The sequence below is a fragment of the Nannospalax galili genome, unplaced genomic scaffold, assembly GCF_000622305.1.
Source record: "Nannospalax galili isolate Female #2095 unplaced genomic scaffold, S.galili_v1.0 scaffold304, whole genome shotgun sequence".
Taxonomy (NCBI): Eukaryota; Metazoa; Chordata; class Mammalia; order Rodentia; family Spalacidae; genus Nannospalax; species Nannospalax galili.
The window spans coordinates 3,149,626-3,161,576 of record NW_008352325.1 but is presented as its reverse complement, the minus strand read 5'-3'; the positions used below and the strand labels follow the sequence as shown (position 1 = coordinate 3,161,576).

Here is an 11,951-nt window from a genome sequence, read left to right as displayed (position 1 = left end):
ACCCAGGTCCTCTGCAAGAGCAGCCAGTGCTCTTAACTGCTGAGTCATTTCCCTAGCCCCAGGATTTTTGTTAGTTAACCTTCACCTATACCCATACACTCACATATATATTATATGTGGATAAAACTAACCCAGGTCCTCTGCAAGAGCAGCCAGTGCTCTTAACTGCTGAGTCCTTTCCCTAGCCCCAGGATTTTTGTTAGTTAACCTTCACCTATACCCACACACTCACATATATAATTATATGTGGATTTTTTGAGACATGGTCTCTCTGTAGCCCCTGTGGTTCTAGATGGCCTGGAACTCACTATGTAGACCAGGCTGATTCGATATGCTTAGTTAACTACTCTGGTTTATGTGATCAACAGTAGTGACAGGAGAGGCACGAGAAAGGTTAGTAGGTGCAATATTTAGTGAAAGACTTATTTATAAATAAGAGTTCTAACCTCTTCTTAGTACTTAGTATCCTTCTTCTTCCCCTTTTCTGTCAGAGCCTCAGGTCTGATTAGATTTTCAGTAATGTGTGAGATTAAAACAGAAAGTCTGCAGAGGACAGGAGAGTCACCCTGTGGGCTGTGTGTTTGCTTTGCTTGTGTTACTCAAGTAAGCAACATATTTTTCTGAGTCACTTTCTCCTCTTGTAAGTGTTACCTTAAGGAAAGGTAAAGTAGATCAATTGAAAAATTCATCTAGGTGGGTCACAGAATGCTGTAGCCTGTTGCAACTGAAGTCAGTAAGGACATGTCTGTCTAGGATGTAATTATTGTATTAAGAATGCTCTACCTCTCATAGGTTCCACACAGAAACAGAAACTGAGTTCTATGCTTCCCTCCCCCACCTTTGAAGTTATCACAATCCGCATGGGAGACCCCAGCCTGGATAGTGTATGATAGAAATTCTCTTTGATGCTGTCTGTGCCGGCCACAAGGATAGACTGATGGGAAGGGTAGACAATGGGGGCTCCTAGTGCCAGCCTGGGATGTAGAGCAGTGGAGCCCCACCTCCATGTCATCTACTATGCATGTTCTCACAGAGAACAGCCTCCCCAGGCACAGCCCTCAACTGTAAACTAGCAAGCATGGGAAGAACCACACTGTAGAGTTTTGGGAGAAGAAATTCCAACCACAGGGTGTGGCATTTGGACTAGTGCCATTCTTTTGTTATGACAAGGTATCTTAATCCACTTTCCATCACTTTAAGAAATACCGGCGGCTAGGCATTTTTAAAGAAGGGACTTTATTCAGCTAATGGTTTTGGAGGCTGAAAGCCCAAGGTTGGGTGGACTGATGTTGGCATCTAATGACTGTCATTGACTGTGTCACACCATAGCAGATGACAACATGGCAGGAGCATGTTTGGGAAGACACATGGCAAGAGAGGAAGCAGGGATGCTAGTGAGGGGCTAGGATTACTGTCTCACAATAACCTGCTCTTTGAGGATCGAATCTCTCCTGAGACACTGCACCAGCTCTTCCAGACCATCATCAAACCCTCTTCAAGGATGACCCCGGCCAGTGACTTCCCACTAGACCTCATTCTTAACAGTTCCACTGTGTCTTAACACCTCCACATTGGGGCATAAGACTCCAGCACATACATCTTTGGGGGAGACACTCAAGCCATATCCAAACCATAGATTTAGCCACTCTAGAACTAGCCACTCTCTAGAGAGGGCTCTTGACTGTCCTGCACAGGGCCCTCCCACTGGGTGGCAGGGAGCTCTCATGCAGGAATGCATAAGGCTCAGGAGTAAGGACCTGGCTTGGTTTGGGGGGGCTGCTCTTTCTTCTTACTCCTCGGTTTCTACTCTGCTTTCCCAGCAGTCTATAGGCGCATGTTCCTCTGGGATGGCCGTGGCTTTTCTGTCTGATTTTTACTCCCTTCCTCACTCTCTTCCTTGGACAGCTGTGGTCCGCTAAATGCAGTACTTTTGCTTATATCTGTGACTTTCTGCTGACTCCCTGCCTGCTGTCATGAGTCTTTGGTGGGAAGAGGCCTGGAATCATGGTAAGGACAACGATGCTTGTGGTTTTAAAATTTTTATTTTATATGTGTGAGTGTTTGGCTTTCATGAATGTAAGTATACCATGTGTACACAGTGCTTGTAGAAGCCAGAAGAAGGCATTGGATGCTGTGTAATTGGAACCATGGACAGCTGCTAGCTGCCATGTGGGTGCCACCAAACCTGGGTCCTCTCCAAGAGCAGCCAGTGCTCCTAACCGCTAAACCAACTCTCCAGTCCATTTTTCTTTTTTAGATTTAATATTTATTTTTTGAATTACACCTATGCATATGTGCCTGCACGTGGGTTTGTGCACGTGAGTGCAGATGGCTGCAGAGTCCAGAAGGAGGAACTGGATTCCCTGGAGCTGGAGTTACAGGCGGTTGTTTGTGAACTGCTTGATGTGGGATCTGGGAATCAAACTCTGGTACTCTGGAATAGCAGTGTGTGTTCTTAACTGCTGAGCCTTCTCTCCAGTCCAGTGCTGTGATTTAATGCCGTTATTTCCTTTCAAGATGAACTTGGACAGAGCACATAGGCTATAATTTAATTTTTAAAATTTATCTTAAACAATTTTTAGGGCAGTTTTGTTTCACAGCAATATTGGGCAGAGAGTAGAAAGGGTTCCCACTTAACCCTACTTCCTTATCCAGTTTACCCCATTATTAATGCTCCCCTACAAAGTGGTGCATTTGCTGCAATTTAGGAAACCATGTTGACACATCACTGTCACCAGAGCTGGTAGCTGCATAGGGTCCACTCTGGGTTTCGATAGGGCAGTCTGGTTTCTGCATGTGTGTGCATGGATGTGCTCACTACATACACACCCACACCCACACACCCACCCACTCCCACATACACCTACACCTCACATGCAACATGCATAACACACAGATAATAATGATAATAATGATGATGATGACATAGGTGCAATCTAGGATCACAATCTGCAGTCCATTGGATGCCTCATTAGTCATTGCCAGCAGCAATTCTTGTATCCTGACTTCATGGCCTCTTAATAGACTACGGAGCAGTCATATTGCACAGAGACCTGAATACCAAACATGAGTTTGTGCTATCTCCTAATAACGGAACCAGTTTATGCTCTTTTTGTCTGGGATATTCTAGGGATGATGCTCTTCCTCTTTGCTCCTGACTACCTGGTAGAGCTAATCTCCATGATAGTGGGAAGAAATTTGACCAAGTAGATGTAGAGGGATTTGTAGGCTTTCACTTAAACTGAATTTTCTTCCTTCCTCTCTCTACATTTTAATCATGTGTGCACGTGTGTCCATGTGTTTGTGAAAATGAATGCAGTGCTTGTGGAGACCAGAAGAGGGTGTTTGATCCCCTGGAACTGGATTACAGGAGGATGCCAGCTCCTGACACGGTGCTAGGAACTGAACCAGGGTCTGCTAGAAGAGCAGTACACGCTCCTAACCACAGAGCCACCTCTCCAGCCCTCCTCTTTACTTTTGAGATCTTACTTTGAGACTTTCCATCACCCATTTTCCTTCACCCACCAGTTTCAGCATCCTCTGAAGTTCCTTGCCTGAGTTGACTATTACTATAGCATTTACCCTCTGGAGACCTTTGTAATCCCATCACTCACACATGCTTAGAGAAGAGTCTCTCCACCACATTTACCTGCTCTGATCAATGGCGACTCATGGATTCCCATTTTAGTTATTCGTTTCTATTCATTCATCTTGGGCACCACTTACTTAGATGCTTAAATCACACCAGGCTTGGCAGTGGCAGCTACTTCTTGCTGACTTCTGTGTCTTCTGCTCTTCCCTTCTTTGAACAGCTTTTACTTTCTGACAAGTTGCCCTCTATCACCTCCAGAGACAACTGCTTTTCCAAAATGTTCTGGTTTCCCTATCTATAGGGAATGGAGCAGTTGCTGGCCTTAGGTTTTCCCTTAGATAAAGTGTCACATCTTCATTTACTTCTCTTTTGACTAAATACTGAAAATCAAGAGCGTAAGTCCACTCCAGAAATGAAGCATTCACTCAGCATTTCCTGAATCCTTGTTTGTTCCTCCCGTGCCTGAAGTTGAGAAGCTTGACTGTAGTCTTTGATATTCACCTGTTTGCTCTCATCTCCAGGTCATCTCCACAGTGATGTCTTGTGAGGTTCTGCCCACTCCAACTCCACCATAATTATGCTGGCCACAAACACTAATCTGGTGCCTTGATCATCAGAAAAGAGGAGGGAAGGAAGGAAAGAGGGAGGGAGGCAGAGAAAACAGGTCCTAGCTATTGTGAGAAAGAACATGTTCTCTCTCTCTCTCTCTCTCTCTCTCTCTCTCTCTTTCTCTCTCGTCTCTACCACCCTTTGCTTAGTGTAACAAAAATATAATATATTTAGGTGAAGGATGCTTCAACTTTATTTTCTTTATTTAAAACAATCCTAGAGTCAAGTGTTCCAGGAAGCTGGATTTCTTTCTGTCTCTCTGACTTGGGCCCTGGGGCCCATCCTTTACATTTTCTGTTCACAAAGAGGTATTTTAGGGTGTCATAGACCCCAAGCCTGATCTAGAGTTAAGCTTTTTATACCTTATCTAATTTACCACCCTCTACACCCTATATAGACAAACAGACTGAATCTGAGAAAGGTGCTGAGTTGCCCAACATCAGGAGTCGGAATTTAATTGTGTTGGAGGCCATCATCTTCCACTCTATTTTCTGTCTTTAAAATATCTAAGGACATATCTAATCAATACCATTGCCTCAGAGATGTGTTTGTGGTGTGATAGTTCTCGATAGGATGAATAAGAGTTCCACAAAATGCTCACATCTTTGGAACTTCTGGTGTGAAGATGTTCCTATATTTTATGGGTGGACCTGAAGCAATAAAACAGGGCTGTTTTAGGGGCCCACAAAATGTTCAAACTAGAAAAGTTGACATCACAATGTACCAGAAGCTGGAAGACAGAGGATGGGGTCACAGTCTGAAGTATGGAGGCCAGAGTGGGTTCTTCATCAGCAGTGGTCCAGGAAGGCCTGTTTTGTACTTTGGACCTCCAGAACCATAAGATAACAGATGTGCTGTACTAGATTGTTGTGTCTGAGGTGATCTGACGCAGCAGCAGTTTCCTGTGCAAGGATGTTCCTGTGTGATAGAGGTCTGCTGTGTGCAGCTCACTGTGTGACACTACAGGGGGCAGCTGTGGCCAGAGCCCTGCTTTTGGAGAATTCCAAGTACCTCTTGTTATGTTTCTATTTCTTATTTCTTATTACCTAAGCTCTTTTCATAGTGCCATCTTTTGCTTATCAAAAGTAAAACAAAAGCAAGATATGTATCATTCAGGAAATTCTGAAAAAAATACAGTGTATGTTAGATTTTAGACAGAGTTTTCCCAGTCTCCCTCTGGCAGTGTCATCCCTCGGCCTGGCTCTGTTGTCACTGCCTGCAGAAATCTGGCAACTTCATTGGTTTCTTCAGCACATAAGCCAAAAGGCATCCTGTGTTGGCATTTCCTGGTGTAGTCCATCACACTGACACTTTGAGGGAGGATGACACCTAGGGTCTGACACTATTTGACAGTGCCTTTTAAACAGAGCACAGCAGATGAACGGCTGTACTCCAGCCCCAGAAATTGGTAGCACAATAAATGGGCAGCTGACACTGGGCCACAGTAACAGCTTAGACCCAGAAACTTTTCTAAAGTGAGGAGACTTCAGTTCCCAAAGGAAATAGCTCCAAACTACTTAATTTGTTCTCTTCAAAAAGTAATAACAGAAATTCCACAGGCATTGCACTTAAAGCTATATTGTTTTTGCTCAATTATATATTATTTTTATGTCAGTTAGCATCTTTGGGATTTAATTTCATTACATCCCATTTCATTTTCAGTCATTTTGTTTGAATAAAAATAGGACTAGTGTGCCCAGTGTGATGGCTTGTTAACTGAGACGCCAGAGCTAATTCCAGTGAGATGTGTCCATTAGATGAGACTGGAAATAACTATCTAGCCCTGTGTATGATGACAGCCAGGTATGGGCCCCAATTTGGCCCATTTGAGTTGGCTTCTCATCCTTGTGCAGCTTCAAGTGAAAACTTGAAACATGAACAAGCATGAAAAGATCAGGAAGAGGTGTATGTGTGTGATGCCCTTCCATACCAAGTGCACACAAATGCAAGGTGTTTCCTAAACTAGAACGTGTAGCTGGTGTATCACATGTTTATCCTCATTCAGATGCCAAATCTTCTTTCTGTCCCTTCTGTAAGGGTGTTTATATCAGAAGGCCTTTCATAACCTTATCTGTAATGGGAATTTTTGCAGTAGTGTGCATCTTTTCATAATAGTACAAGTGAAACACAATAGGTTATCTTTTATAGAAAAATATATGCCAGATGATAAGGAATATATTAAAGTAATAATGGGGACTTCCAGTTCCCAAACCCAGTGGACTGTTGGGAGCCTTTTTATATTTTTCTTTCGTTAAAACTTAGCATCCTGTATTAGTGTGAGGGTTTCAGGAGGCACAAAAGGGAGGCTTGCAATAGCTCATGGATAATAGCAATAGCTCCATTTAGCATGAGATTTACAGCTCAAAATATCAAAAGCAAGTCTGCCAGTAAGAGCCTAGACCATTGACTACAGTAGTCAATGTCATATTGTTTTTGAAAAATGTGACCTTTGGGGGCTTTCTGTTCATTGACATTTTAGTCTCAGAGACCCTTGGTCAATGTACCTGCAGCTAGGAGGAGCCAGCACTAGAGGGCACACCTCACATCCGTGTCTGATTCGCCTTCCTCCTTTCACAGGCAGAGGTGGAGACACTCTCTACACTTTGCACCCAGATGCTTGCTAGTGTGGTAATTGTTCCTATCACATCCTTACCTGATCTGTGAGATTACTGAGGGCAAAAACGTGTCCTAATTTTGCCTTCCTCTCCGACACATTCGCACAACACACATGACATTTACAGACTTGTACATGTATACAGCACTCACACTATGTTTTTAATGAGTGCAGGAAGAGATGGAAAATTTAAAAAGGAGACTTGTAGAGGTCTGGAGAGATAGATCACTGGCTAATAGCACTGGCTGTTCTTCTAGAGGACCTGGGTTCAGTTCCCCATACCTACATGGCAGCTGACAACCATCTTTAACTCTAGTTTCAGGGGATAAAATGCCCCTTTTCTGGCCTTCGTAGGCATTACATGACACTGGTGCCCTTAGGTACATGCAGGCAAAACACTCATACACATAAAATAAAAATAAATAAAAAAGATTTAAAATGAGACATGAAGATTGTTATAAAATGCATCTATTTTGTAGAAATGTGCTTTATGATATTCATAATTAATTACTTTGACCATTAATAAAATTTTCATTTATAATAAAATTCAAGGGAATACCTTTATTTGATGAATGATTCTTAGCTCACATTATTGTCTCTAATTTAATTCTGTATGGATGTGCCAGGTGAATACTTATTGTGCTAAGCCTCCAAGCCCTGCTCTAAAGTGGGGATAGCAATACTTATCTTATTGGATTGATTTGAGAACTACATGATGAAGCTTATCATATGTATGTATCCTCTGGCTATTCAGGATGAGGCATTGTGAGCTATCTACATGCCAGTCACGGTTCTCATTTCTCTCTTAAAAATACATTTTCTGCTCACAATAGTCCTGTAGTATGTGTCTTATATCACCATTTGGCATTCCAGGAAGCTGAGTCACAGAGTGAATAGTTTGTCCAGGGCTGCATGTCTGCCACATACACACAGTGTCCTTATAAACCATGGTCAACATGGCTTTTGTTTGCAGCTGGGGAGCTCAGTGCTATGACTTTTCTTGAAGGTCTTGCTGGGACTCAGCAAAGGTTGTTATCTTTCAAATAAAGTAACTACCTGAGATGTAATGAAACCTCCTGACCTTCATGAGCATCAGGGATACAGGTTTTCCTCAGTAGGATTCTGTCCAAATTAATTAACCACATGAAGAGAGAGTGCATACGTCTCGCTTCAGGCTTGCTCACTCGCTGCTGTTCTCTCTGGAGCCCTCTCCATGTGTCTTCCCTTGTGGAAAGGGGCACACCAGGAACACCTAGATATATTCATGCTTTTTTGCTTGTTTAAAGGAATCAGACTTGTAATGCTGTTTATACAAGTCAGAAGTTTGGGATGAGTGTGGGCATGCTGAGTGTGAGCTACTGCTTGATGAGCAATGAGGCTAAACAGAAGTCCCTAGAAGGGTAGAGAGACCCAGGGACCTGGATGTCCATGGATGTGTACAGAGATGGGAGGGAGGAGGAGCATATGTACAGCCTGTACCAAAGGTGACAGACGGTACACCATGCTTCACTGTTTGGTGCATGACCACAGGGGATATTTAGTGAATTTTGGATGAGGACATAAGAGCACAGACGCTATGCATCCAGGGTCTGCACAGAGCCTCCAAAGTCTACGTGAGCTGTTGTGATCATGCTTGGTTTTACAGATGAGACATTCCCAGAGCCCAGGTGATGGTGTCCCAGGCCTGTAGTCACAGAGCTGGCCTAGTGTTGCCAACAGCAGAGCCTGAGCGCTTTTCCATTAGGCAGTGCTGCTGCATGGCAGTCTTTTGACTTTTGCATGTGACCCAAAGCACTCTTCTTTATGAGCTCTGCTTGGTAGATGTTGGGAATCTTCAGTGCATCTTGTCCTAAGTCTCCTCCAGGTCTCTAAGTGCAGTTGAAGGTTTCACCATACCCAGCCCCTTTGTCTTGATTCATACTTTCTTCATCATACTTTTGTTGATTTGCACTTCACCTCTGGATTTAAATACCCTGAAGTTGGACTTCTGTTTCCAGGTCATACTAACTAGTGACTTCGATGAGCCATAAACTGGCTGCTTTAGTGAAGTGTTCCATGCTAACCCTTGTGGAGCATACTTTCAATGGGGGCTTTTATAGATGGTTTTGCAACCACCCTAAACTGTGTTGTTTAAATGTGTGGCTCCTAAGTTTATTGTCTGAGATTTCTAAGATGCTGGCACAGTGAGTGGCAAATTGGAGTTGACTTGGTCATACGATGCTGCCATTTCCTGGCCTTTTCCCACCTAGGCCTCTTCCACGTGTGTCACTGCCAGAGTTTGCTGTCCTGTCAAACTCAGCTTTGCATCCTATGGGAGGCCTATGGACCTGCTTATGGAGACTCATATGGTTTTAGAAGTGCACTAATTACATGAATGACTAATGAAATATGGGATGTGTTTGTTGTATGTTGTTATCATGACCTAAGGTAAAAGAGAGGTAAAAGAGAAGAAATGTAATGTGTGAAGACATGTGAAACATATACAACTCCTTTATTTTATTTTCAAAAGGTATTTTTGATGCTTTTGCAAGATACCAACAAAAAATCTTACATCACTCCAGGAACCAAAGAGCTTCAGAATGAGAGACCTTCTGGGCCCTCTCCCGGCCACTGTAAGTACAGAGAACTTATATTGTAATTCTGCTTGAGGAAAAAGGCCACCAACCTCATTCAACATCTGTTTTTTAAAGATCAGAATAGTAAGAACCTAGAGCCAATGATAGGGAGGAAGACCCCACGTGGTGAGGGTGCTTGAGCAAAGTCAGGGCAGAGTCAGAAAGCTTAGGTTTTTATCCTGGCTTGAAAGGAAGATGTTTATCTTTTCTGAAGAATCTGGCTTATTACACCAGAAAATTCTCGTTATATTCAATTAGAATGGTGAGCCTTGCTTATCTTGGTTTACCTTTATCACAAACCAGTGCTACCTACGTCCACAGTGTGTTAATCTGGGGTAACCATATGCTGCTAATGGGTCTACGTGGTTTCAGAAGCCACCAGATATGGGCCTTGTAGTCAACAGCCTCTGTCCCAGCCTTTGCACACAGATCTCCTTGGGTGGGTGTCAGAAGTTGAATAGAATCAAGGTTTGGTTTCTGCATGAGAAACCGTGGCTCTGGTGCAGTTCAATTCTTATTGCATGTTGGCAACAACTGGCCAAGAAGCACAGAGCTGGGCTCTAGAGATGTAGGAGGTCACATACCCTTTCATCAGAGATGTCAGAGCTTCAAGGACACTGACCCCCCCACATGGCTAAATCCCTACAATTAAATATAGCATAATGTTTAACAGATGTTTACTGCACGCTCGCCAGCACTGTATGGGTGTCATAATCACCTCACTTTCTCTGCAGTTCTTGGTGTTTTCAGGTGTAAGACATCTACATTAGTTGCTCAAAATTAATGTTTGGTTGGGTTCTAACTATGGTCTTAATTTACATTTCCATAATGATTATGTGAAACATTTCCAGTGTTGTCTTTATGCCAGTATTGTTGAGCTATAATTCTTATTCCTGACAATTTTCCCATTTAAAAAACAGATTTTGGTGGTTTTTATACTTGTTCATCCATTACTGCACGCAATACTAGACTGTGTTTATTATTAATACTTCAGGCAGAACCTTGTGTGTCACTTATCCATCACCTTGAAAGACGCCCATCCCTCCAGCCTTAGGAACCCTCAAGCATGAGTCCTATTTCTCTCTATTTACTCATCGTGAGCATGTTATGTGGGTGGAATGATACAGGAAATTCTTTGTGACTAGGTTCTTTTAGCACCTTTGATATGAGGCTTAATCTATTCAAGCCTAGAGAATTCCTGATACAGTTCTACTTGTTATGCCTTTTTGTATGCATTTCTGTTATGTATGTCTTAAAGCTTTCTATTCCCCTTTCCAATCATTATTGACTCTTTTGTGTTTATTTAAAAATATTTTATTTATTATTTTTATTTTATGTGTATGAGTGTTTTGCCTGTATGTATGTAAGTGCACCATGTATGTGCATCATCCACAGAAGTCAGAAGAGAGTGTCAGATCCCTTGGAACTGGAGTTATAGATGGTTTTTAGTCACCATGTGGGTACTGGGAATTGAACTCAGATCCTTCGGAAGAACAGCAAGTGTTCTTAACCATTGCACCATCTCTCCTCTTATGTTTATTTTGTTGTAGTGACATATTTTGGTTCTGTTTTCTTCATTTGTATTTTTTAATGCAAAATATGTATTTTATGAATATTTTAATCTGTGCTTATCAATAGGATTATATATCATAAAATATGTTGAACTATCTTAAATTAATACAAAGTTGACAGTAATCATATACAGAATCTTCATTTATAGTGCAACCTTACTTTGTTACTGTTGTCAAAATGACATCTTTATATATTATGTACTCATTAGCATAAATTTCCCTTCCTTCCTTCCTTCCTTCCTTCCTTCCTTCCTCCCTCCCTCCCTCCCCCCCCCTTTCATTTATTTAGGAGGTAGGGTGATTGAGATTTTCTTGGCTAATACAGATCTTTAGTTAGTTTTCTGGAGTTGCTGTACAATTAGTTAAGTCAGTCTGTAGTTCCTTGCTGCCTCTGTAGAGGAGGCCTTTGGTTCTAATGCTCATCTTGCTGACAGTACTCTCTTCTTAGTTGTTTCAAAGGTTCCTTTGTGTGACTGAACAGTCTCACATTTCAGATTTTTTTGAATTTTTTTTTGGTCTTTTCTCTGTGCTTTGTCATTTGTGTTAGATTTACACCATAACAGGTATCTGGGATAATTAGCTTATAAAGAGAAAATGCTTATGTTGGTGCAGTTTGAAAGGGTCCAGTACATAACGACTTTGGTCCTGTAGACAGGCAGAACATGCAGCCTAGCAGGTCTGCTCATTTCATCAGCCAGGACTGAAAGAGGAGGGAGTCAGTGAGGAGTCATGGATGTCCTTGGAGTTGCACCATAAAACCTCTCAAAGCTCCACCTCCTAAAGGCCCAATAAACACCTAAGTCCCAATAAGCTCCATCTTGGGAACAAGTCTTGGGGGCATTCAGCACCCACACTATCTCTTTACCAAGTCCTCTTTTAAAATTAAAAATATTTTACTTATTATTTTTATTATGTGTATAGATGTATTGCCTTCTTGTGCGTAAGTGCAC

The 11,951-nt window shown here is 42.2% G+C and overlaps 1 protein-coding gene across 1 annotated transcript in view; it reads left to right on the top strand.

The window, feature by feature from the left end:
• The window catches only part of Abca13 (ATP binding cassette subfamily A member 13), a 449,044-nt gene that overhangs the window by 229,711 nt on the left and 207,382 nt on the right, over window positions 1–11,951 (top strand). Inside the window, exon 41 of the mRNA XM_017802262.2 lies at window positions 9,325–9,427. Coding sequence (XP_017657751.1) covers window positions 9,325–9,427 — 103 coding nt within the window. The remainder of the gene's footprint in view (window positions 1–9,324; window positions 9,428–11,951) is intronic.